We start from the raw sequence: 27,500 nt of genomic DNA, 5'->3' as shown, positions 1-27,500 counted from the left end.
TGGATGTTCTCCCGCCTCGACACAAACTTTGACCTCCAGCTGGACCAATCAGAGCTCAGCAGGTTGGGGCTGGACAGGAAGGAAGGCTGCTCCGATGCACTCTTCACTTCCTGTGACACACCCACCGACACACACCCCGACACACTCCTCCTCTCCAGCGCAGAGTGGTGCACCTGCTTCCAGAGATACACAGGTGAGGAGGTACACACACACACAAACACGCACACACATCAAGACACACACACACACACACACACACACACACAGACAGACACAGCTGAACCACGGTACACACACACAGGTTAACCACGGTATAGACAGGTGAACCACGGTATAGACAGGTGAACCACGGTATAGACATGTGATCTACGGTATAGACAGGTGCTGGCTGGCTGGGGTTGTAGTGTTTCAGTGTGCTGGCTGGCTGGTGTTGTAGTGTTTCAGTGTGCTGGCTGGCTGGGGTTGTAGTGTTTCAGTGTGCTGGCTGGCTGGGGTTGTAGTCTTTCAGTGTGCTGGCTGACTGGGGTTGTAGTGTTTCAGTGTGCTGGCTGGGATTGTAGTTTTTCAGTGTGCTGGCTGGCTGGGTGTTGTAGTGTTTCAGTGTGCTGGCTGGGGTTGTAGTTTTTCAGTGTGCTGGCTGGCTGGGGTTGTAGTGTTTCAGTGTGCTGGCTGGGGTTGTAGTGTTTCAGTGTGCTGGCTGGGGTTGTAGTGTTTCAGTGTGCTGGCTGGGGTTGTAGTGTTTCAGTGTGTTGGCTGGCTGGGGTTGTAGTGTTTCAGTGTGCTGGCTGGCTGGGGTTGTAGTGTTTCAGTGTGCTGGCTGGGGTTGTAGTGTTTAAGTGTGCTGGCTGGGGTTGTAGTGTTTCAGTGTGCTGGCTGGTGTTGTAGTGTTTCAGTGTGCTGGCTGGGGTTGTAGTGTTTAAGTGTGCTGGCTGGGGTTGTAGTCTTTCAGTGTGCTGGCTGGCAGGGGTTGTAGTGTTTCAGTGTGCTGGCTGGGGTTGTAGTGTTTCAGTGTGCTGGCTGGGGTTGTAGTGTTTCAGTGTGCTGGCTGGGGTTGTAGTCTTTCAGTGTGCTGGCTGGGGTTGTAGTCTTTCAGTGTGCTGGCTGGGGTTGTAGTGTTTAAGTGTGCTGGCTGGGGTTGTAGTGTTTCAGTGTGCTGGCTGGGGTTGTAGTGTTTCAGTGTGCTGGCTCGGGTTGTAGTGTTTCAGTGTGCTGGCTGGGGTTGTAGTCTTTCAGTGTGCTGGCTGGGGTTGTAGTGTTTCAGTGTGCTGGCTGGGGTTGTAGTCTTTCAGTGTGCTGGCTGGTGTTGTAGTGTTTCAGTGTGCTGGCTGGGGTTGTAGTTTTTCAGTGTGCTGGCTGGCTGGGGTTGTAGTGTTTCAGTGTGCTGGCTGGATGGGGTTGTAGTGTTTCAGTGTGCTGGCTGGGGTTGTAGTGTTTCAGTGTGCTGGCTGGCTGGGGTTGTAGTGTTTCAGTGTGCTGGCTGGTGTTGTAGTGTTTCAGTGTGCTGGCTGGGGTTGTAGTGTTTAAGTGTGCTGGCTGGGGTTGTAGTCTTTCAGTGTGCTGGCTGGCAGGGGTTGTAGTGTTTCAGTGTGCTGGCTGGGGTTGTAGTGTTTCAGTGTGCTGGCTGGGGTTGTAGTGTTTCAGTGTGCTGGCTGGGGTTGTAGTCTTTCAGTGTGCTGGCTGGGGTTGTAGTCTTTCAGTGTGCTGGCTGGGGTTGTAGTGTTTAAGTGTGCTGGCTGGGGTTGTAGTGTTTCAGTGTGCTGGCTGGGGTTGTAGTGTTTCAGTGTGCTGGCTCGGGTTGTAGTGTTTCAGTGTGCTGGCTGGGGTTGTAGTCTTTCAGTGTGCTGGCTGGGGTTGTAGTGTTTCAGTGTGCTGGCTGGCTGGGGTTGTAGTGTTTCAGTGTGCTGGCTGGATGGGGTTGTAGTGTTTCAGTGTGCTGGCTGGGGTTGTAGTGTTTCAGTGTGCTGGCTGGCTGGGGTTGTAGTGTTTCAGTGTGCTGGCTGGCTGGGGTTGTAGTGTTTCAGTGTGCTGGCTGGGGTTGTAGTGTTGCAGTGTGCTGGCTGGGGTTGTAGTCTTTCAGTGTGCTGGCTGGGGTTGTAGTCTTTCAGTGTGATGGCTGGGGTTGTAGTGTTTCAGTGTGCTGGCTGGGCTTGTAATGTTTCAGTGTGCTGGCTGAGGTTGTAGTGTTTCAGTGTGCTGGCTGGCTGGGGTTGTAGTGTTTTAGTGTGTTGGCTGGGGTTGTAGTCTTTCAGTGTGCTGGCTGGTGTTTGTAGTGTTTCAGTGTGCTGGCTGGCTGGGGTTGTAGTCTTTCAGTGTGCTGGCTGGGGTTGTAGTGTTTCAGTGTGCTAGCTGGGCTTGTTGTGTTTCAGTGTGCTGGCTGGGGTTGTAGTGTTTCAGTGTGCTGGCTGGCTGGGGTTGTAGTGTTTCAGTGTGCTGGCTGGGGTTGTAGTGTTTCAGTGTGCTGGCTGGGCTTGTTGTGTTTCAGTGTGCTGGCTGGGGTTGTAGTGTTTCAGTGTGCTGGCTGAGGTTGTAGTCTTTCAGTGTGCTGGCCGGGGTTGTAGTGTTTCAGTGTGTTGGCTGGGGTTGTAGTCTTTCAGTGTGCTGGCTGGGGTTGTAGTTTTTCAGTGTGCGGGCTGGCTGTACTAAAGTCCCACTAAATCCACTAGCCTGAAATGCAGAACCTGTTTCATGCTAACCTTCCACTGCTTGTACCCTGTGTCATTACCAAACATGACAGACTGGATTTCTCCAGGCTACAAATCCACAGCAACACTGGGATTTATAAATTTTCAACTAGACAGTAAACTATCAACTTTACATGATTTATAAATGAAACATGCTTATTTCTGACCAACACAACTTTATTCATGGGAGCGTACAGACATTTTATAAACTTGACTCATAATGAAAGAAATGATCGTACGCAGAAATGTAACAAGTTATAAAAACATAAGCACATTTAATAAACTGTGTTTCTGGTCATTCATTATTTGTGTGATCATAGTCCAGGGATTTATTCACTAGGAACCAAACAGGGAGGGACTTAGCTGATCTTGTCCAATAAGAAACACTTGTTTTTGTTTTCTGCTGCAAAACGGTTGTGCTACGATGTACACGAATGAATACACCCCTGATGTGTTCCGTCTCTCCTCTCCAGACTCCCCCTGTTGGTCTGAACTGACCAGTATTAACAAGAAACAGGCTGCGGAGAAGCTACCGGGTGAGTCTCCAACGTACACACTAACCTCTCTCTCTCTATGACCCCTGACCTCTATAACCTTTGACCTCTAAACCTCTGACCTCTAGGTCAGTACCTGCCAGTGTGTGACGCAGAGGGCTACTACCGGTCCCACCAGTGCCACGGCAGCAGCGGACAGTGCTGGTGTGTCGATCGCTATGGCAACGAGGTCGCAGGGTCACGGACCCACGGAGCAGCAGACTGTGGTAGGTCCGCACTAAGCATTCTGGGGGGGAAATAATTTCCAACTAACTAAATGGTTTGATGCCGATAAAAAGTTGGCCGTAACTTGATTGATTGATTGACTGACTGACTTAGCGGTTGGCTGACTGACTGACTGACTGACTGACTGACTGACTTAGTGGTTGGCTGACCGACTGACTGACCGACTGACTGACTGACTGACTGACTGATTGACTGACTGACTGACTGACTGAGTGATTGACTTAGTGGTTGGCTGACCGACTGACTGACTGACTGACTGACTGACTTAGTGGTTGGCTGACCGACTGACTGACTGACTTAGTGGTTGGCTGACCGACTGACTGACTGACTGACTTAGTGGTTGGCTGACCGACTGACTGACTGAGTGACTGACTTAGTGGTTGGCTGACCGACTGACTGACTGACTGACTTAGTGGTTGGCTGACCGACTGACTGACTGAGTGACTGACTTAGTGGTTGGCTGACCGACTGACTGACTGACTGACTTAGTGGTTGGCTGACCGACATTAGGAAAACATGAAACATAAAACAGAACATTAAAAAACAAGAACAGCTCAAGGACAGAACTGGTTCCTGTGTTCTGTAGGGGGGTGTTTAACAGTAGTTCCTTCCTGGTTCCTGTGTTCTGTAGGGGGGTGTTTAACAGTAGTTCCTTCCTGGTTCCTGTGTTCTGTAGGGGGGTGTTTAACAGTAGTTCCTTCCTGGTTCCTGTGTTCTGTAGGGGGGTGTTTAACAGTAGTTCATTCCTGGTTCCTGTGTTCTGTAGGGGGGGTGTTTAACAGTAGTTCCTTCCTGGTTCCTGTGTTCTGTAGGGTGGTGTTTAACAGTAGTTCCTTCCTGGTTCCTGTGTTCTGTAGGGTGGTGTTTAACAGTAGTTCCTTCCTGGTTCCTGTGTTCTGTAGGGTGGTGTTTAACAGTAGTTCCTTCCTGGTTCCTGTGTTCTGTAGGGTGGTGTTTAACAGTAGTTCCTTCCTGGTTCCTGTGTTCTGTAGGGGGGGTGTTTAACAGTAGTTCCTTCCTGGTTCCTGTGTTCTGTAGGGGGGGTGTTTAACAGTAGTTCCTTCCTGGTTCCTGTGTTCTGTAGGGTGGTGTTTAACAGTAGTTCCTTCCTGGTTCCTGTGTTCTGTAGGGTGGTGTTTAACAGTAGTTCCTTCCTGGTTCCTGTGTTCTGTAGGGTGGTGTTTAACAGTAGTTCCTTCCTGGTTCCTGTGTTCTGTAGGGTGGTGTTTAACAGTAGTTCCTTCCTGGTTCCTGTGTTCTGAAGGGGGGTGTTTAACAGTAGTTCCTTCCTGGTTCCTGTGTTCTGTAGGGTGGTGTTTAACAGTAGTTCCTTCCTGGTTCCTGTGTTCTGTAGGGTGGTGTTTAACAGTAGTTCCTTCCTGGTTCCTGTGTTCTGTAGGGTGGTGTTTAACAGTAGTTCCTTCCTGGTTCCTGTGTTCTGTAGGGGGGGTGTTTAACAGTAGTTCCTTCCTGGTTCCTGTGTTCTGTAGGGTGGTGTTTAACAGTAGTTCCTTCCTGGTTCCTGTGTTCTGTAGGGTGGTGTTTAACAGTAGTTCCTTCCTGGTTCCTGTGTTCTGTAGGGTGGTGTTTAACAGTAGTTCCTTCCTGGTTCCTGTGTTCTGTAGGGTGGTGTTTAACAGTAGTTCCTTCCTGGTTCCTGTGTTCTGAAGGGGGGTGTTTAACAGCAGTTCCTTCCTGGTTCCTGTGTTCTGTAGGGTGGTGTTTAACAGTAGTTCCTTCCTGGTTCCTGTGTTCTGTAGGGTGGTGTTTAACAGTAGTTCCTTCCTGGTTCCTGTGTTCTGTAGGGTGGTGTTTAACAGTAGTTCCTTCCTGGTTCCTGTGTTCTGTAGGGTGGTGTTTAACAGTAGTTCCTTCCTGGTTCCTGTGTTCTGAAGGGGGGTGTTTAGCAGTAGTTCCTTCCTGGTTCCTGTGTTCTGTAGGGGGGGTGTTTAACAGTAGTTCCTTCCTGGTCCCTGTGTTCTGTAGGGTGGTGTTTAACAGTAGTTCCTTCCTGGTTCCTGTGTTCTGTAGGGGTGGTGTTTAACAGTAGTTCCTTCCTGGTTCCTGGTTTCTGTAGGGGGGTGTTTAACAGTAGTTCCTTCCTGGTTCCTGTGTTCTGTAGGGGGGTGTTTAACAGTAGTTCCTTCCTGGTTCCTGTGTTCTGTAGGGTGGTGTTTAACCTGAGTTCCTTCCTGGTTCCTGTGTTCTGTAGGGTGGTGTTTAACCTGAGTTCCTTCCTGGTTCCTGTGTTCTCTAGGGGTGGTGTTTAACCTGAGTTCCTTCCTGGTTCCTGTGTTCTGTAGGGTGGTGTTTAACAGTAGTTCATTCCTGGTTCCTGTGTTCTGTAGGGTGGTGTTTAACAGTAGTTCCTTCCTGGTTCCTGTGTTCTGTAGGGTGGTGTTTAACCTAAGTTCCTTCCTGGTTCCTGTGTTCTGTAAGGTGGTGTTTAACAGTAGTTCCTTCCTGGTTCCTGTGTTCTGTAGGGTGGTGTTGAACAGTAGTTCCTTCCTGGTTCCTGTGTTCTGTAGGGGTGGTGTTTAACAGTAGTTTCTTCCTGGTTCCTGTGTTCTGTAGGGTGGTGTTTAACCTAAGTTCCTTCCTGGTTCCTGTGCTCTGTAGGGGGGTGTTTAACAGTAGTTCCTTCCTGGTTCCTGTGTTCTGTAGGGTGGTGTTTAACAGTAGTTCCTTCCTGGTTCCTGTGTTCTGTAGGGGTGGTGTTTAACAGTAGTTCCTTCCTGGTTCCTGTGTTCTGTAGGGTGGTGTTTAACAGTAGTTCCTTCCTGGTTCCTGTGTTCTGTAGGGTGGTGTTTAACCTGTTGCGACGACCAAACCCGAATCCGGGATTTTATTTATAGACCTAAGCTCATTACCATAACGCAACGTTAACTATTCATGAAAATCGCAAATGAAATGAAATAAATATGCTATCTCTCAAGCTTAGGCTTTTGTTAACAACACTGTCATCTCAGATTTTCAAAATATGCTTTTCAACCATAGGAAAACAATCATTTGTGTAACAGTAGCTAGCTAGCGTAGCATTTCGCGTTAGCATTAGCGTTAGCATTTAGCAGGCAACTATCACAAAAACAAGTAAAGCCTTCAAATAAAATAACTTACCTTTGAAGAACTTCTGATGTTTTCAATGAGGAGACTCTCAGTTAGATAGCAGATGCTCAGTTTTTCCAAAAAGATTCTTTGTGTATTAGAAATAGCTCCGTTTTGTACATCACATTTGGCTACCAAAAAAAAAAAAAAAAAAAAAAAAAAAAAAACGAAAATTCAGCCCTCAAAACGTGAACTTTTTTCCAAATTAACTCCATAATATCGACTGAAACATGGCAAGCGTGGTTCAGAATCAATCCTCAAGGTGTTTTTCCACATATCTCTTCGATGATATATCCTTCGTGGAAGCCTGGTTTCTCCTTGCTCTCAAATGGAAAAATAATTGCACCTGGCTTTGCGCTCCAATTTCGACGCAGGGACACCAGGCGGACACTTGGAAAATGTAGTCTCTTATGGTCAATCTTCCAATGATATGCCTACAAATACGTCACAATGCTGCAAACACCTTGGGGAAACGACAGAAAGTGTAGGCTCATTCCTTGCGCAATCACAGCCATATAAGGAGACAATGGAAAACAGAGCTTCAGAGATTCTGCTCATTTCCTGGTTGACGTATCATCTTGGTTTCGCCTGTAGAATGAGTTCTGGGGCACTTACAGACAATATCTTTGCAGATTCTGAAACTTCAGAGTGTTTTCTTTCCAAAACGGTCAATAATATGCATAGTCGAGCATCTTTTCGTGACAAAATATTGCGCTTAAAACGGGAACGTTTTTTATCCAAAAATGAAATAGCGCCCCTAGAGATCCAAGAGGTTAACCTGAGTTCCTTCCTGGTTCCTGTGTTCTGTAGGGGTGGTGTTGGAATCATCTGGAGACCAGGGCAGCGGAGACTCTCTCTTCTCCGACGACGACTATGACGATGATGAAGATGATGCCTTCGTCCTGAGCGACCAGATCGATGACGAAGATGACGAAGACGAGGACGACTATGACGGAGAAGAAAGATATCTGTCGTAACTCCGTCACTCTGCACTTTGCCAGGGGACTTCAGCAGCAAGAATAGTTGCTAGGCGACCTCGTCACCGCTAACAGACTAAAGACATTTCTCTCTCTCTCTTCTGTGTCTCAAATGTCCCCCTATACCCTAGTCAGTTCCCCAGGGCCCATTTGGGTGCTGGGGGAAGGCAGTTCACTACATAGTGTACAGGGCACCATTTGGGATGGCCCACTCTGTGTTTGTTGTCTGTTCCTAACTTAAAGGTGGACTCTGCAATTTGACACCATTGTACAAATTGGGGGGGGGGGGGGGGACTTCCTGTAAATAACAGACGTCATCAACAACAACAAAAAACAACAACAACAACAACGGAATTGTGATCTATGGGTCCCTTTGTGGTGTTTCCGCATCAGGAAAATCACAGCATAGCCGTCTTGGCAACAACACTGTTGTCGGTGTTGTCCCGTAACCAGGAAGTGACCTTGCTGTGTATGATGTCATAATGACTAGCCCACCTTTCATAGCTGGTAAACGTTTGTTTATGTTTTCACTTTCTCTGCCGTCTAACTTTTGAATGGCCTGCGTGGCTGTAACTCCGGGGAGTCGTCCAATCAGCGAGAACTTCAACGACCAATCAGAGTTTAGAGACTAGTTTATCGACAGCCAATCACAAGCTGTGGATGTAGTCACATGTGCAATGAGCCCTTTCCTTATTGAACAATCAGTGTGTCCTCTCCTCTCTCTTCCTCTCCTCTCCTCTCTTCCTCCCATACGGTCTAACCCCTAGTCTCTATGTTGGGCCCTACTTTAGACCAGGGCCCATACAGTCTAACCTCTAGTCTCTATGTAGTGCCCTACTTTAGACCAGGGCCATACGGTCTAACCCCTAGTCTCTATGTAGGGCCCTACTTTAGACCAGGGCCCTATGGTCTAACCCCTAGTCTCTATGTAGGGCCCTACTTTAGACCAGGGCCATACGGTCTAAACCCTAGTTCCTATGTAGGGACCTACTTTAGACCAGGGCCATACAGTCTAACCCCTAGTCTCTATGTAGGGCCCTACTTTAGACCAGGGCCCTACGGTCTAACCCCTAGTCTCTATGTAGGGCCCTACTTTAGACCAGGGCCCTATGGTCTAACCCCTAGTCTATATGTAGGGCCCTACTTTAGACCAGGGCCATACGGTCTAAACCCTAGTTCCTATGTAGGGCCCTACTTTAGACCAGGGCCATACGGTCTAAACCCTAGTTCCTATGTAGGGCCCTACTTTAGACCAGGGCCCTACGGTCTAACCCCTAGTCTATATGTAGGGCCCTACGGTCTAAACCCTAGTTCCTATGTAGGGCCCTACTTTAGACCAGGGCCCTACGGTCTAACCCCTAGTCTATATGTAGGGCCCTACGGTCTAACCCCTAGTCTCTATGTAGGGCCCTACTTTAGACCAGGGCTGATATGACTGTGGAGAAACAAATAACAGTGTGGAACAAATCACAAACTGTTTTTATAGTGAATTGCTTCTAAAAAGAATGTACCAGATCTGAATCCCAAATGACTCTATTCCCTATGTCGTCCACTGAGCCCATAGGAACCAGATCTGAATCCCAAATTACTCTCTATTCCCTAAATAGTCCACTGAGCCCATAGGAACCAGATCTGAATCCCAAATGACTCTATTCCCTATATAGTCAACTGAGCCCATAGGAACCAGATCTGAATCCCAAATTACTCTCTATTCCCTAAATAGTCCACTGAGCCAAGTGGAACATGATCTGAATCCCAAATGACTCTCTATTCCCTATATAGTCTACTGAGTCCATAGGAACCAGATCTGAATCCCAAATTACATTGGGTCACTGCACTACTAGGATCAACCCTATGGGTCGTTCTGGATCAGACTGCACTACTAGGACCAACCCTATGGGTCGTTCTGGATCAGACTGCACTACTAGGACCAACCCTATGGGTCATTCTGGATCAGACTGCACTACTTGGACCAACCCTATGGGTCGTTCTGGATCAGACTGCACTACTAGGACCAATCCTATGGGTCGTTCTGGATCAGACTGCACTACTAGGGCCAATCCAATGGGTCGTTCTGGATCAGACTGCACTAATAGGGCCAACCCTATGGGTCGTTCTGGATCAGACTGCACTACTAGGGCCAATCCTATGGGTCGTTCTGAATCAGACAAGGCGACATTGGGTCACTGCACTACTAGGGCCAACCCTATGGGTCATTCTGGATCAGACTGCACTACTAGGGCCAACCCTATGGGTCATTCTGGATCAGACTGCACTACTAGGGCCAACCCTATGGGTCATTCTGGATCAGACTGCACTACTAGGGCCAACCCTATGGGTCATTCTGGATCAGACTGCACTACTAGGGCCAATCCTATGGGTCGTTCTGAATCAGACAAGGCGACATTGGGTCACTGCACTACTAGGGCCAACGCTATGGGTCATTCTGGATCAGACTGCACTACTAGGGCCAACCCTATGGGTCGTTCTGGATCAGACTGCACTACTAGGGCCAACCCTATGGGTCATTCTGGATCAGACTGCACTACTAGGGCCAACCCTATGGGTCATTCTGGATCAGACTGCACTACTAGGGCCAACCCTATGGGTCATTCTGGATCAGACTGCACTACTAGGGCCAACCCTATGGGTCATTCTGGATCAGACTGCACTACTAGGGCCAATCCTATGGGTCGTTCTGAATCAGACAAGGCGACATTGGGTCACTGCACTACTAGGGCCAACGCTATGGGTCGTTCTGGATCAGACTGCACTACTAGGGCCAACCCTATGGGTCGTTCTGGATCAGACTGCACTACTAGGGCCAACCCTATGGGTCATTCTGGATCAGACTGCACTACTAGGGCCAACCCTATGGGTCATTCTGGATCAGACTGCACTACTAGGGCCAACCCTATGGGTCATTCTGGATCAGACTGCACTACTAGGGCCAACCCTATGGGTCATTCTGGATCAGACTGCACTACTAGGGCCAACCCTATGGGTCATTCTGGATCAGACTGCACTACTAGGGCCAACCCTATGGGTCATTCTGGATCAGACTGCACTACTAGGGCCAATCCTATGGGTCATTCTGGATCAGACTGCACTACTAGGGCCAATCCTATGGGTCATTCTGGATCAGACTGCACTACTAGGGCCAATCCTATGGGTCGTTCTGAATCAGACTGCACTACTAGGGCCAACCCTATGGGTCGTTCTGAATCAGACTGCACTACTAGGACCAACCCTATGGGTCGTTCTGAATCAGACTGCACTACTAGGGCCAACCCTATGGGTCGTTCTGAATCAGACTGCACTACTAGGGCCAACCCTATGGGTCGTTCTGAATCAGACTGCACTACTAGGGCCAACCCTATGGGTCGTTCTGAATCAGACTGCACTACTAGGACCAATCCTATGGGTCGTTCTGGATCAGACTGCACTACTAGGACCAATCCTATGGGTCGTTCTGAATCAGACTGCACTACTAGGGCCAACGCTATGGGTCGTTCTGAATCAGACTGCACTACTAGGACCAACCCTATGGGTCGTTCTGAATCAGACTGCACTACTAGGACCAATCCTATGGGTCGTTCTGAATCAGACTGCACTACTAGGGCCAACCCTATGGGTCGTTCTGGATCAGACTGCACTACTAGGGCCAACCCTATGGGTCGTTCTGGATCAGACAAGGCGACATTGGGAATCACCCCACGTATATGCTTTTAGGAAAAAAAATTAAAACACATTTTAAAATGTATTTAATTGACTGTAATAAAAAAATATATTGACCAAAGACCTGTCTGTCTACCTGTCTGTCTGTCTGTCTGTACCTGTCTGTCTGTCAGTTTTTCTGTCTGTCTGTCTGTCTGTCTGTCTGTCTGTTTATCTGTCTGTCTGTCTGTCTGTCTGTCTGTCTGTCTGCCTATCTGTCTACCTGTCCATCTGGCTGACTGTCTGCCTGATTGTCTATCTGTTTGTCTGTCTACCTGTCTGTCTGTCTGTCTGTACCTGTCTGTCTGTCAGTTTTTCTGTCTGTCTGTCTGTCTGTCTGTCTGTCTGTTTATCTGTCTGTCTGTCTGTCTGTCTGTCTGTCTGTCTGTCTGTCTGTCTGTCTGTCTGCCTATCTGTCTACCTGTCCATCTGGCTGACTGTCTGCCTGATTGTCTATCTGTTTGTCTGTCTGCCTGTCTGTCTGTCTGACTCATTTATTTTAACAGGTAGGTTATTATATAGGTTAGTACTGTACTATTTAGGTTAGTACTGTAATATATAGGTTAGTACTGTAATATATAGGTTAGTACTGTACTATATAGGTTAGTACTGTACTATATAGGTTAGTACTGTAATATATAGGTTAGTACTGTACTATATAGGTTAGTACTGTACTATATAGGTTAGTACTGTAATATATAGGTTAGTACTGTAATATATAGGTTAGTACTGTACTATATAGGTTAGTACTGTACTATATAGGTCAGTACTGTACTATATAGGTTAGTACTGTACTATATAGGTTAGTACTGTACTATATAGGTTAGCACTGTAATATTTAGGTTAGTACTGTAATATTTAGGTTAGTACTGTACTATATAGGTTAGTACTGTACTATATAGGTTAGTACTGTAGTATATAGGTTAGTACTGTACTATATAGGTTAGTACTGTACTATATAGGTTAGTACTGTACTATATAGGTTAGCACTGTAATATTTAGGTTAGTACTGTAATATTTAGGTTAGTACTGTACTATATAGGTTATTACTGTACTATATAGGTTATTACTGTACTATATAGGTTAGTACTGTAATATATAGGTTAGTACTGTACTATATAGGTTATTACTGTACTATATAGGTTAGTACTGTACTATATAGGTCAGTACTGTACTATATAGGTTAGTACTGTACTATATAGGTTAGTACTGTACTATATAGGTTAGCACTGTACTATATAGGTTAGTACTGTAATATTTAGGTTAGTACTGTAATATTTAGGTTAGTACTGTACTATATAGGTTAGTACTGTACTATATAGGTTATTACTGTAATATTTAGGTTAGTACTGTACTATATAGGTTAGTACTGTACTATATAGGTCATTACTGTACTATATAGGTTAGTACTGTACTATATAGGTTAGTACTGTACTATATAGGTTAGTACTGTACTATATAGGTTAGTACTGTACTATTTAGGTTAGTACTGTACTATATAGGTTAGTACTGTACTATATAGGTTAGTACTGTACTATATAGGTTAATACTGTAATATATAGGTTAGTACTGTACTATATAGGTCATTACTGTACTATATAGGTTAGCACTGTACTATATAGGTTAGTACTGTACTATATAGGTTAGTACTGTACATAGGTTAGGTTAGGTTAGTACTGTAATATTATAGGTTAGTACTGTACTATATAGGTTAGTACTGGTTACTATATAGGTCATTACTGTACTATATAGGTTAGCACTGTAGTATATAGGTTAGTACTATATATGTTAGTACTGTACTATATAGGTTAGTACTGTAATATATAGGTTAGTACTGTAATATATAGGTTAGTACTGTAATATATAGGTTAGTACTGTAATATATAGGTTAGTACTGTAATATATACTGTAATATATAGGTTAGTACTGTAATATATAGGTTAGTACTGTAATATATAGGTTAGTACTGTAATATATAGGTTAGTACTGTAATATATACTGTGATATATAGGTTAGTACTGTAATATATAGGTTAGTACTGTAATATATAGGTTAGTACTGTAATATATAGGTTAGTACTGTAATATATACTGTAATATATAGGTTAGTACTGTACTATATAGGTTAGTACTGTACTATATAGGTTAGTACTGTACTCTATAGGTTAGTACTGTACTATATAGGTTAGTACTATATAGGTTAGTACTGTAATATAGGTTAGTACTGTAATATATAGGTTAGTACTGTAATATATAGGTTAGTACTGTAATATATAGGTTAGTACTGTACTATATAGGTTAGTACTGTACTATATAGGTTAGTACTGTAATATATAGGTTAGTACTGTACTATATAGGTTAGTACTGTACTATATAGGTTAGTACTGTAATATATAGGTTAGTACTGTAGTATATAGGTTAGTACTGTACTATAAAGGTTAGTACTGTACTATATAGGTTAGTACTGTACTATATAGGTTAGTACTGTAATATATACTGTACTATATAGGTTAGTACTGTAGTATATAGGTTAGTACTGTACTATATAGGTTAGTACTGTACTATATAGGTTAGTACTGTACTATATAGGTTAGTACTGTAATATATAGGTTAATACTGTACTATATAGGTTAGTACTGTAATATATAGGTTAGTACTGTAATATATACTGTACTATATAGGTTAGTACTGTAATATATAGGTTAGTACTGTACTATATAGGTTAGTACTGTAATATATAGGTTAGTACTGTAATATATACTGTACTATATAGGTTAGTACTGTAGTATATAGGTTAGTACTGTACTATATAGGTTAGTACTGTACTATATGGGTTAGTACTGTACTATATGGGTTAGTACTGTACTATATAGGTTAGTACTGTAATATACAGGTTAGTACTGTACTATATGGGTTAGTAATGTAATATATAGGTTAGTACTGTACTATATGGGTTAGTACTGTACTATATAGGTTAGTACTGTAATATATAGGTTAGTACTGTACTATATGGGTTAGTACTGTACTATATAGGTTAATACTGTACTCTATAGGTTAGTACTGTAATATATAGGTTAGTACTGTACTATATAGGTTAGTACCATATAGGTTAGTACTGTAATATATAGGTTAGTACTGTAATATATAGGTTAGTACTGTAGTATATAGGTTAGTACTGTAGTATGTAGGTTAGTACTGTAATATGTAGGTTAGTACTGTTATATAGGTTAGTACTGTACTATATAGGTTAGTACTGTACTATATAGGTTAGTACTGTAATATATAGGTTAGTACTGTACTATATAGGTTAGTACTGTACTATATAGGTTAGTACTGTAGTATATAGGTTAGTACTGTACTATATAGGTTAGTACTGTACTATATAGGTTAGTACTGTACTATATAGGTTAGTACTGTAATATATACTGTACTATATAGGTTAGTACTGTAGTATATAGGTTAGTACTGTACTATATAGGTTAGTACTGTACTATATAGGTTAGTACTGTAATATATAGGTTAATACTGTACTATATAGGTTAGTACTGTAATATATAGGTTAGTACTGTAATATATACTGTACTATATAGGTTAGTACTGTAGTATATAGGTTAGTACTGTACTATATAGGTTAGTACTGTAATATATAGGTTAGTACTGTAATATATACTGTACTATATAGGTTAGTACTGTAGTATATAGGTTAGTACTGTACTATATAGGTTAGTACTGTACTATATAGGTTAGTACTGTACTATATGGGTTAGTACTGTACTATATAGGTTAGTACTGTAATATACAGGTTAGTACTGTACTATATGGGTTAGTACTGTAATATATAGGTTAGTACTGTACTATATAGGTTAATACTGTAATATATAGGTTAGTACTGTAATATATACTGTACTATATGGGTTAGTGCTGTACTATATAGGTTAGTACTGTAATATATAGGTTAGTACTGTAATATATAGGTTAGTACTGTAATATATACTGTACTATATGGGTTAGTACTGTACTATATAGGTTAGTACTGTAATATATAGGTTAGTACTGTAATATATAGGTTAGTACTGTACTATATAGGTTAGTACTGTAATATATAGGTTATTACTGTAATATATAGGTTATTACTGTAATATATACAGGGAATTCAGAAAGGATACAGACCCCTTCCCCTTTTCCATTTTTAGTTACTTTACAGCCTAATTCTAAAATGGATGAAATTACTTGTTTTATCAGCAATCTACACACAATACCACATAATGACAAAACAAAACAGGATTTAAGAAGAACAGTATTGAAATGAGGAATTAGGACCAACCATCAACCCCCAGTAGAGGAGCTCAGTGAATGTACAATAAAATAAGGTGGTATTGGTCAGGTACACACATATTATTAGATGTTGTCCCAGGTTCAGCTAAATGCTTCTGTTCCCAGACCTAACAGTGATACCTAACAATACAAAACAATACACACAAATCCCACAAATTAAAAAGAAAGGAATTAAGAAATATCGGAACGAACAATGTCAGAGTGCGAAATATAAATATACAGTCCCATTCGGGAAGTATTCAGACCCCTTGACTCATTCCACATTTTAAGACCTTTCAGCAATATTCTAAAATGGATTTTCTTCATCATCAATCTACACATAATACCCCATAATGACATCACAATACCTCATAATGACATCACAATACCCCATAATGACATCACAATACCCCATAATGACATCACAAAACCCCATAATGAAATCACAAAACCACATAATGACATCACAATACCGCATAATGACATCACAATAACCCAGAATGACATCACAATAACCCAGAATGACAAAGTGAAAACAGGTTGTTAGAAATAACAGAAAACCTCATTTACTTAAGTATTCAGACCCTTTGCTATGAGACTCGAAATTGAGCTCAGGTGCATCCTGTTTCCATTGATCATCCTTGAGATGTTTCTACAACTTGGAGTCCACCTGTAGAAAATTTGATTGGACATGACTTGGAAAGGCGCACACCTGTCTATATTAGGTCCCACAGTTGACAGTACATGTCAGAGCAAAATCCAAGCCATGAGGTTGAAGGAATTGTCCGTAGAGCTCCGATACAGGATTGTGTTGAGGAAAAGATCTGGGGAAGGGTAGCAAATCATTTCTGCAGCATTGAAGGTCCCCAAGAACACAGTGGCCTTCATCATTATTCAATGGAAGAAGTGGAACTGAGCCAAACTGAGCAATCGGGGGAGAAAGGCCTTGGTCAGGAAGGTGAAGGTCAGTCAACGTGGAACATTTCAAGAACTTTGAAAGTTTCTTCAAGTGCAGTCACAAAAACCATCAAGCGCTATGATGAAACTGGCTCTCTTGAGGACCGCCACAGGAAAGGAAGACCCAGAGTTACCTCTGCTGCAGAGGATAAGTTCATTAGAGTTAACTGGCTCTGATGAGGACCGCCACAGGAAGGGAAGACCCAGAGTTACCTCTGCTGCAGAGGATAAGTTCATTAGAGTTAACTGGCTCTCATGAGGACCGCCACAGGAAAGGAAGACCCAGAGTTACCTCTGCTGCAGAGGATAAGTTCATTAGAGTTACCAGCCTCACATGGTTCAAGTAACAGACACATCTCAACATCAACTGTTCAGAGGAGATTGCATGAATCAAACCTTCATAGTCGAATTGCTGCAAATAAACCACTACTGAAGGACACCAATGAGAAGAAGAGACTTGCTTGGGCCAAGAAACATGAGCAGTGGACATTAGACCGGTGGAAATCTGTTCAATCCACCATGTCTTTGTGAGACGCAGATAAGGTGAACAGCTGATATCCGCAGGTGTGGTTCCAACCGTGAAGCATGGAGGAGGAGGTGTTATGATGTGGGGGTGCTTTGCTGGTGACACTGCCTGTGATTTATTTAGAATTCAAGGAGTGATACGCCATCCCATCTGGTTTGCACTTTGGGCTTTTTGGTTTGACCTTTGGGCTTTTTAACCAAGAAGCCAATGGGCTTTTTGACCAAGAAGGAGAGTGATGGAGTGCTGCATCAGATGACCTGGCCTCAACAATTACCAGAGCTCACCCCAATTTAAATGAGTTTGACTGCAAAGTGAAGGAAAAGCAGCCAACAAGTGCTCAGCATTTGTGGAAACTTCTTCAAGACTGTTGGAAAAGCATTCCAGGTGAAGCTGGTTGAGAGAATGCCAAGAGTGTGCAAAGCTGTCATCGAGGTAAAGGGTGGCTATTTGAAGTACCTAAAATATTCTTTAATAATGCCACTTTAATAATGATGTTTACATATCTTGCATTACTCATCTCATATGTGTATATTGTCTTTTATACCATCTATTGCATCTTACCCACACCGCTCAGTCATCGCTCATCCATATATTTATATGTACATATTCTAATTCACCCCTTTAGATGTGTATTAGGTAGTTGTTGTGGAATTGTTAGATTACTTGTTAGATATTACTCTGTCGGAACTAGAAGCACAAGCATTTCTCTACACTCAGCATTTACACCTGCTAACCATGTGACCATTAACATCTGCTAACCATGTGACCATTTACATCTGCTAACCATGTGACCATTAACATCTGCTAACCATGTGACCATTAACATCTGCTAACCATGTGACCATTAACATCTGCTAACCATGTGACCAATAACATCTGCTAACCATGTGACCAATAACATCTGCTAACCATGTGACCAATAACACCTGCTAACCATGTGACCATTAACATCTGCTAACCATGTGACCATTAACATCTGCTAACCATGTGACCATTAACATCTGCTAACCATGTGACCAATAACATCTGCTAACCATGTGACCAATAACATCTGCTAACCATGTGACCAATAACACCTGCTAACCATGTGACCAATAACATCTGCTAACCATGTGACCATTAACATCTGCTAACCATGTGACCAATAACATCTGCTAACCATGTGACCAATAACATCTGCTAACCATGTGACCAATAACATCTGCTAACCATGTGACCAATAACATCTGATAACCATGTGACCAATAACATCTGCTAACCATGTGACCAATAACATCTGCTAACCATGTGACCAATAACATATGATTTGAAATATGTGTTATTTCATAGTTTTGATGTCTTCACTATTATTCTACAATGTAGAAATAAAGAAAAACCCTTGAATGAGTAGTTGTCCAAACCGTTGACTGGTACTGTATATATACTGACACACACACACACACACACACACACACACACACAGATCATTACATCATGACTGCCGTATCATTCCGTAGTCAATTACAACACGAACCAGAGTTATCTTTTACCTGTGTGTAGTTTTAATGACTCAGCATAGAGAGGAAGCCATTTTTGTTCCTTAGAACTACAAACATGGAGGAGATATGATAGAACAGAACTACAAACATGGAGGAGAGAGGTCTAGACAGATCCTGCAGAGGGACAGGATCACCTGGAGCTTGGCACATACAATACATGAGACGACTCTTTACACACACACACACACACACACACACACGCACACACACACACACGCACACACACACACACACACACACACACCTGACCAGTTTCCTCTTTTGTCTTATTTAACAATAAATCTTTCAAGTTCTGCAAACTCATTGTCAAATCAAATTATTCAAAACAAACAAACAAATAACAACTAATGTTAGAGAGACTCAAGAACGTACATTTGGTTCTAAGGCAATATAAGTGCTGTCAAAACCCAACGTTGTCAGGACGTTTTCAGAAGAACGTTGTCAGAACGTTGTCAGAACGTTGTCAGAAAGACATTGTCTCTCAGTTTGTATAAAGTTTGTCTGAACATTGTCAGAATGTTTTTTAAACAGAACATTGTCAGGACTTTGTCAAACCTCAAAAATGGTCAGAACGTTGTCAGCACCGTAAGTTGTCTGGCCGTTGTCTGAACGTCGTCTCTCGGTTTGTATGAGGTTTGTCTGAAACGTTGTCTGAACATTGTCTGAACAGGAAGTTGTCAGAAAGTTATCAGGATGTTGTCTCTCAGTTTGTATAATGTTGCCTCAGCGTTACCTCATGCTTCTCTCAGTCAGTCAGTCAGTCCATCAGTGAATCAGTTAGCCAGTCAGTCAATCAGTCAACCAGCCAATCAGACAGTCAGTCAGCCAGTCAATCAGTCAACCAGCCAATCAGACAGTCAGTCAGCCAGTCAATCAGTCAACCAGCCAATCAGACAGTCAGTCAATCCATCAGTGAATCAGTCAGCCAATCAGTCAGTCAGCCAGTCCATCAGTGAATCAGTCAGCCAATCAGTCAGTCAGCCAGTCCATCAGTGAATCAGTTAGCCAGTCAGTCAGTCAGCCTGCCAAACAGCCAGTAAATCAGTCAACCAGCCAATCAGACAGTCAGTCAGCCAGTCAATCAGTCAACCAGCCAATCAGACAGTCAGTCAGTTAGCCAGTAAAATAGTCAGCCAGTCACTCAGTCAAATAGTCAGTGACTCATTCAGCCAAACAGTTAGTTAGTCACTCCAGTTACAGTATTAAATCCAGTTCCTGTTCACACTCCAGTTTCAGTATTTAATCCAGTTTGAGTATTTAATCCAGTTTCAGTATTTAATCCAGTTTCAGAATTTAATCCAGTTTCAGAATTTACTCCAGTTTCAGAATTTAATCCAGTTTCAGTATTTAATCCAGTTTCAGAATTTAATCCAGTTTCAGTATTTAATCCAGTTTCAGTATTTAATCCAGTTTCAGTATTTAATCCAGTTTCAGAATTTAATCCAGTTTCAGTATTTAATCCAGTTTCAGAATATAATCCAGTTTCAGAATTTAATCCAGTTTCAGTATTTAATCCAGTTTCAGTATTTAATCCAGTTTCAGTATTTAATCCAGTTCCCGTTGTTAAAGCAGTTCCATTAATCCTGTTACAGTGTGAAGCTGTGATCCAGTCTCTCTTCACATGTAGTCCTCAGAGTTCTAGAAGCTCCCCTGTTAAGAGACGGACTGATCAGTCCTCCCCCTCTCTCCTCTGGTTCTCACCCACACTCACTCCTCTCCTCAAAACAGTGTGTGTGTGTGTGTGTGTGTGTTTGGCGCCTGTCAGTCAGAGGAGAAAAGGGGCCTGTGGTTGTCTTGTCGGCACAGTGAGGCTAGGGGTCGTGGTGTTGTGACATCACTTCCTGGTGTGAAGGTTCTGCTGGAACTGGGTGCTGGTGTAGCGGATGTGGAACCCCTTCTTACTGATGGTGTCGTCGCTATGGAAACGGATCAACACCGCGTCACCCGCAGAGTAGATCTCCTCTCTGGGCTAGGGAGGGAGGGCGAGAGATGAGAGAGAGACAGAGACAGAGAGACGAGAGAGAGACAGAGATAGAGACAGAGAGAGCGAGATAGAGGGATCAGAGAGAGAGAAAGAGAGAGAGATGAGAGAGATATAGAGGGATCAGAGAGAGAGAGAGGGATGACAGAGAGAGGTATGATGGAGAGAGAAAGACAGAGGGGGATCAGAGAGAGAGAGGTAATGTAGAGGTGAGAAGATGGAGGATAGAGATAATAACAGTAGATGAAAACATACATTACAGTTGGACTTTTCTTAAAGAATTCACTATTTCTTCTAAAATAAATAAAAAACATTATCCACACATTGTTGGATTTTCAACATTGCAACAAACACTGCTACCCGGAGCTAGTTCTTGGTCAAGATAACTGACAACAAATACTGGTAACCAGGGCTAGTTCCTGGTTACCCTGCCTACGGCCAAGATAACTGACAACAAATACTGATAACCAGGGCTAGTTCCTGGTTACCCTGCCTACGGCCAAGATAACTGACAACAAATACTGGTAACCAGGGCTAGTTCTTGGTGACATAGGTTATGTATGTGATTAAATAGCATTCAATGACACCTACCCCACCTACCCCCCCCCCCTCCCATCCTTACCCCAGAACCACAGAACCGTCCCAGTCTGTGTGAGTTAGAGTCATTATGTATGTGATACCCATCCTTACCCCAGAACCACAGAACCTTCCCAGTCTGTGTGAGTTAGAGTCATTATGTATGTGATACCCATCCTGACCCCAGAACCACAGAACCGTCCCAGTCTGTGTGAGTTAGAGTCATTATGTATGTGATACCCATCCTGACCCCAGAACCACAGAACCGTCCCAGTCTGTGTGAGTTAGAGTCATTATGTATGTGATACCCATCCTGACCCCAGAACCACAGAACCGTCCCAGTCTGTGTGAGTTAGAGTCATTATGTATGTGATACCCATCCTTACCCCAGAACCACAGAACCGTCCCAGTCTGTGTGAGTTAGAGTCATTATGTATGTGATACCCATCCTGACCCCAGAACCACAGAACCGTCCCAGTCTGTGTGAGTTAGAGTCATTATGTATGTGATACCCATCCTGACCCCAGAACCACAGAACCGTCCCAGTCTGTGTGAGTTAGAGTCATTATGTATGTGATACCCATCCTGACCCCAGAACCACAGAACCTTCCCAGTCTGTGTGAGTTAGAGTCATTATGTATGTGATACCCATCCTTACCCCAGAACCACAGAACCGTCCCAGTCTGTGTGAGTTAGAGTCATTATGTATGTGATACCCATCCTGACCCCAGAACCACAGAACCTTCCCAGTCTGTGTGAGTTAGAGTCATTATGTATGTGATACCCATCCTTACCCCAGAACCACAGAACCTTCCCAGTCTGTGTGAGTTAGAGTCATTATGTATGTGATACCCATCCTGACCCCAGAACCACAGAACCGTCCCAGTCTGTGTGAGTTAGAGTCATTATGTATGTGATACCCATCCTGACCCCAGAACCACTGAACCGTCCCAGTCTGTGTGAGTTAGAGTCATTATGTATGTGATACCCATCCTTACCCCAGAACCACAGAACCTTCCCAGTCTGTGTGAGTTAGAGTCATTATGTATGTGATACCCATCCTGACCCCAGAACCACAGAACCGTCCCAGTCTGTGTGAGTTAGAGTCATTATGTATGTGATACCCATCCTTACCCCAGAACCACAGAACCGTCCCAGTCTGTGTGAGTTAGAGTCATTATGTATGTGATACCCATCCTGACCCCAGAACCACAGAACCGTCCCAGTCTGTGTGAGTTAGAGTCATTATGTATGTGATACCCATCCTGACCCCAGAACCACAGAACCTTCCCAGTCTGTGTGAGTTAGAGTCATTATGTATGTGATACCCATCCTGACCCCAGAACCACAGAACCGTCCCAGTCTGTGTGAGTTAGAGTCATTATGTATGTGATACCCATCCTGACCCCAGAACCACAGAACCTTCCCAGTCTGTGTGAGTTAGAGTCATTATGTATGTGATACCCATCCTGACCCCAGAACCACTGAACCGTCCCAGTCTGTGTGAGTTAGAGTCATTATGTATGTGATACCCATCCTGACCCCAGAACCACAGAACCTTCCCAGTCTGTGTGAGTTAGAGTCATTATGTATGTGATACCCATCCTTACCCCAGAACCACAGAACCTTCCCAGTCTGTGTGAGTTAGAGTCATTATGTATGTGATACCCATCCTTACCCCAGAACCACAGAACCGTCCCAGTCTGTGTGAGTTAGAGTCATTATGTATGTGATACCCATCCTGACCCCAGAACCACAGAACCTTCCCAGTCTGTGTGAGTTAGAGTCATTATGTATGTGATACCCATCCTTACCCCAGAACCACAGAACCGTCCCAGTCTGTGTGAGTTAGAGTCATTATGTATGTGATACCCATCCTGACCCCAGAACCACAGAACCTTCCCAGTCTGTGTGAGTTAGAGTCATTATGTATGTGATACCCATCCTGACCCCAGAACCACAGAACCGTCCCAGTCTGTGTGAGTTAGAGTCATTATGTATGTGATACCCATCCTGACCCCAGAACCACAGAACCGTCCCAGTCTGTGTGAGTTAGAGTCATTATGTATGTGATACCCATCCTTACCCCAGAACCACTGAACCGTCCCAGTCTGTGTGAGTTAGAGTCATTATGTATGTGATACCCATCCTGACCCCAGAACCACAGAACCGTCCCAGTCTGTGTGAGTTAGAGTCATTATGTATGTGATACCCATCCTTACCCCAGAACCACAGAACCGTCCCAGTCTGTGTGAGTTAGAGTCATTATGTATGTGATACCCATCCTTACCCCAGAACCACAGAACCGTCCCAGTCTGTGTGAGTTAGAGTCATTATGTATGTGATACCCATCCTTACCCCAGAACCACAGAACCGTCCCAGTCTGTGTGAGTTAGAGTCATTATGTATGTGATACCCATCCTGACCCCAGAACCACTGAACCGTCCCAGTCTGTGTGAGTTAGAGTCATTATGTATGTGATACCCATCCTGACCCCAGAACCACAGAACCGTCCCAGTCTGTGTGAGTTAGAGTCATTATGTATGTGATACCCATCCTTACCCCAGAACCACAGAACCGTCCCAGTCTGTGTGAGTTAGAGTCATTATGTATGTGATACCCATCCTTACCCCAGAACCACAGAACCGTCCCAGTCTGTGTGAGTTAGAGTCATTATGTATGTGATACCCATCCTGACCCCAGAACCACAGAACCTTCCCAGTCTGTGTGAGTTAGAGTCATTATGTATGTGATACCCATCCTGACCCCAGAACCACAGAACCGTCCCAGTCTGTGTGAGTTAGAGTCATTATGTATGTGATACCCATCCTTACCCCAGAACCACAGAACCGTCCCAGTCTGTGTGAGTTAGAGTCATTATGTATGTGATACCCATCCTGACCCCAGAACCACTGAACCGTCCCAGTCTGTGTGAGTTAGAGTCATTATGTATGTGATACCCATCCTGACCCCAGAACCACTGAACCGTCCCAGTCTGTGTGAGTTAGAGTCATTATGTATGTGATACCCATCCTGACCCCAGAACCACAGAACCTTCCCAGTCTGTGTGAGTTAGAGTCATTATGTATGTGATACCCATCCTTACCCCAGAACCACAGAACCGTCCCAGTCTGTGTGAGTTAGAGTCATTATGTATGTGATACCCATCCTGACCCCAGAACCACAGAACCTTCCCAGTCTGTGTGAGTTAGAGTCATTATGTATGTGATACCCATCCTGACCCCAGAACCACTGAACCGTCCCAGTCTGTGTGAGTTAGAGTCATTATGTATGTGATACCCATCCTGACCCCAGAACCACAGAACCGTCCCAGTCTGTGTGAGTTAGAGTCATTATGTATGTGATACCCATCCTGACCCCAGAACCACTGAACCGTCCCAGTCTGTGTGAGTTAGAGTCATTATGTATGTGATACCCATCCTGACCCCAGAACCACTGAACCGTCCCAGTCTGTGTGAGTTAGAGTCATTATGTATGTGATACCCATCCTGACCCCAGAACCACAGAACCTTCCCAGTCTGTGTGAGTTAGAGTCATTATGTATGTGATACCCATCCTTACCCCAGAACCACAGAACCGTCCCAGTCTGTGTGAGTTAGAGTCATAACCATCGTACAGCTCTATGTAGTCATAACCACAGTCCGCCTCCTCCTCCACCTCGAAGGTCGTAAAGGTCAACTCTATTCCGTAACCCTCCTCTGACGTCACCAACCACTCACAGTCCGTATGGCCTGGAGAGAAGATGAGAGCAGAGAGGAGATGAGTGTACAGTAGAGTAGAGTAGAGTAGAGTATAGTAGAGTAGAGTAAAATAGAGTAGAGTAGAACAGAGTAGAGTAAAATAGAGTAGAGTAGAAGAAAATAGAGTAGAACAGAGGAGAGTAAAATAGAGTAGAGTAGAGTAGAGTAGAATAGAATAAAATAGAATAGTGTAGAATAGAGTAGAGTAAAATAGAGTAGAGTAAAATAGAGTAGAGTAGAGTAAAATAGAGTAGAGTAGAACAGAGTAGAGTAAAATAGAGTAGAGTAAAATAGAGTAGAGTAGAATAGAGTAAAATAGAGTAAAGTAAAATAGAGTAGAGTAGCTTAAAATAGAGTACAGTAGAGTAGAGTAAAATAGAGTAGAACAGAAGAGAGTAAAATAGAGTAGAGTAGAGTAAAATAGAGTAGGACAGAGGAGTAAAATAGAGGAGAACAAAGAGTAAAATAGAGTAGAGTAGAATATAACAAAATAGAATAGAGTAGAGTAGAGTCAAATAGAGTAGAACAGAGGAGAGTAAAATAGAGTAGAGTAGTGTAGAGTAGAATAAAATAGAATAGAGTAGAATAGAGTAGAATAGAGTGTAGTAAAATAGAGTACAATAGAGTAGAGTAGAGTAGAGTAGAATAGAGTACAGTAGAATAGAGGAGAGTAAAATAAAGTAGAGCAGAGTATAATAAAATAGAGTAGAGTAGAGTAGAATAATAGAGTAGAACAGAGGAGAGTAAAATAGAGTAGAGTAAAGTAAAATAGAGTAGAACAGAGTAGAGTAGAGTAGAATAGAGTCGAGAAGATAAAATAGAGTATAACAGAGGAGAGTAAAATAGAGTAGAACAGAGGAGAGTAAAATAGAGTAGAGTAGAGTAGAATAAAATAGAATAGAGTAGAGTAGAGTAGAATAGAATAAAATAGAATAGTGTAGAATAGAGTAGAGTAAAATAGAGTAGAGTAGAGTAAAATAGAGTAGAGTAGAACAGAGTAGAGTAAAATAGAGTAGAGTAAAATAGAGTAGAGTAGAATAGAGTAGAGTAAAATAGAGTAAAGTAAAATAGAGTAGAGTAGCTTAAAATAGAGTACAGTAGAGTAGAGTAAAATAGAGTAGAACAGAGGAGAGTAAAATTGAGTAGAGTAGAGTAGAGTAAAATAGAGTATGACAGAGGAGTAAAATAGAGTAGAACATAACAAAATAGAATAGAGTAGAGTAGAGTCAAATACAGTAGAACAGAGGAGAGTAAAATAGAGTAGAGTAGTGTAGAGTAGAATAAAATAGAATAGAGTAGAATAGAGTGTAGTAAAATAGAGTACAATAGAGTAGAGTAGAGTAGAATAGAGTACAGTAGAATAGAGGAGAGTAAAATAAAGTAGAGCAGAGTATAATAAAATAGAGTAGAGTAGAGTAGAATAATAGAGTAGAACAGAGGAGAGTAAAATAGAGTAGAGTAAAGTAAAATAGAGTAGAACAGAGTAGAGTAGAGTAGAATAGAGTCGAGAAGATAAAATAGAGTATAACAGAGGAGAGTAAAATAGAGTAGAACAGAGGAGAGTAAAATAGAGTAGAGTAGAGTAGAATAAAATAGAATAGAGTAGAGTAGAGTAGAATAGAGTCGAGAAGATAAAATAGAGTAGAACAGAGGAGAGTAAAATAGAGTAGAGTAGAGTAAAATAGAGTAGAACAGAGGAGAGTAAAATAGAGTAGAGTAGAGTAGAATAGAATAAAATAGAATAGAGTAGAATAGAGTAGAGTAAAATAGAGTAGAATATAGAAGAGTAAAATAGAGTAGAGTAGAATAGAATAAAATAGAATAGAGTAGAATAGAGTAGAGTAAAATAGAGAAGAGTAGAGTAGAATAGAGAAAAATAGAATAGAGTAGAGTAGAACAGAGGAGAGTAAAATAGAGTAGAGTAGAGTAGAATAGAATAAAATAGAATAGAGTAGAGTAAAATAGAGTAGAATATAGGAGAGTAAAATAGAGTAGAGTAGAATAGAATAGAGTAGAGTGGAGTAAAATAGAGTAGAATAGAGTAGAGTAGAATAGAGTACAGTAGAATAGAGGAGAGTAAAATAGAGTAGAGTAGAGTAGAATAAAATAGAGTAGAATAGAGTAGAACAGAGTAGAGTAAAATAGAGTAGAGTAGAGTAAAATAGAGTAGAACAGAGGAGAGTAAAATAGAGTAGAGTAAAATAGAGTAGAGTAGAGTAAAATAGAGTAGAGCAGGTTAAAATAGAGTAGAGTAGAGTAAAATAGAGTAGAGTAGAGTAGAATATAATAGAGTAGAATAGAGGAGAGTAAAATAGAGTAGAGGAGAGTAAAATAGAGTAGAATAGAGGAGAGTAAAATAGAGAAGAACAGAGGAGAGTAAAATAGAGTAGAGTAGAGTAGAATATAATAAAATATAATAGAGTAGAGTAGATAAAATAGAGTAGAACAGAGGAGAGTAAAATAGAGTAGAGTAGAATAGAATAAAATAGAATAGAGTAGAATAGAGTAGAGTAAAATAGAGTAGAACAGAGGATAGTAAAATAGAGTAGAGTAGAATATAATAGAGTAGAATAGAGTAGAACAGAGTAG

At 42.6% G+C, this 27,500-nt stretch overlaps 2 protein-coding genes across 6 annotated transcripts in view; one reads left to right on the top strand and one right to left on the bottom strand.

Moving 5' to 3' along the window:
• LOC139419178 (testican-3-like) overlaps positions 1-11,341 on the top strand; it is a 37,550-nt gene extending 26,209 nt beyond the window's left edge. The window contains exons 8-13 of one of the 5 annotated variants that reach the window (XR_011635394.1): positions 1-193; positions 3,155-3,217; positions 3,304-3,441; positions 7,376-8,572; positions 8,949-10,869; positions 11,163-11,341. The exon at positions 1-193 is cut by the window's left edge and continues 44 nt beyond it. Coding sequence is in view for 1 of the 5 variants with exons in the window: in XM_071169176.1 (XP_071025277.1) it covers positions 1-193; positions 3,155-3,217; positions 3,304-3,441; positions 7,376-7,542 (561 nt within the window). In the remaining 4 variants the exon portion in view is untranslated. Of the gene's footprint in view, positions 194-3,154; positions 3,218-3,303; positions 3,442-7,375 lie in introns of all 5 variants that reach the window. The other 4 variants (XR_011635392.1, XR_011635393.1, XR_011635391.1 and 1 more) reach the window with 4 other exon arrangements.
• A 7,232-nt stretch (positions 11,342-18,573) lies between these two features.
• Positions 18,574-27,500, bottom strand: part of LOC139419360 (dorsal-ventral patterning tolloid-like protein 1) — a 79,794-nt gene continuing 70,867 nt past the window's right edge. The window contains exons 21-22 of the mRNA XM_071169299.1: positions 24,733-24,902; positions 18,574-20,562 (exon numbers count right to left, since the gene is read on the bottom strand). Coding sequence (XP_071025400.1) covers positions 20,428-20,562; positions 24,733-24,902 — 305 coding nt within the window. The 3' untranslated portion in view covers positions 18,574-20,427. The remainder of the gene's footprint in view (positions 20,563-24,732; positions 24,903-27,500) is intronic.

Source organism: Oncorhynchus clarkii, chromosome 10 (genome assembly GCF_045791955.1).
Source record: "Oncorhynchus clarkii lewisi isolate Uvic-CL-2024 chromosome 10, UVic_Ocla_1.0, whole genome shotgun sequence".
NCBI classification, from domain to species: domain Eukaryota; kingdom Metazoa; phylum Chordata; class Actinopteri; order Salmoniformes; family Salmonidae; genus Oncorhynchus; species Oncorhynchus clarkii.
The sequence above is the reverse complement of the archived record's forward strand: the minus strand, read 5'-3'. Positions and strand labels throughout refer to the sequence as shown.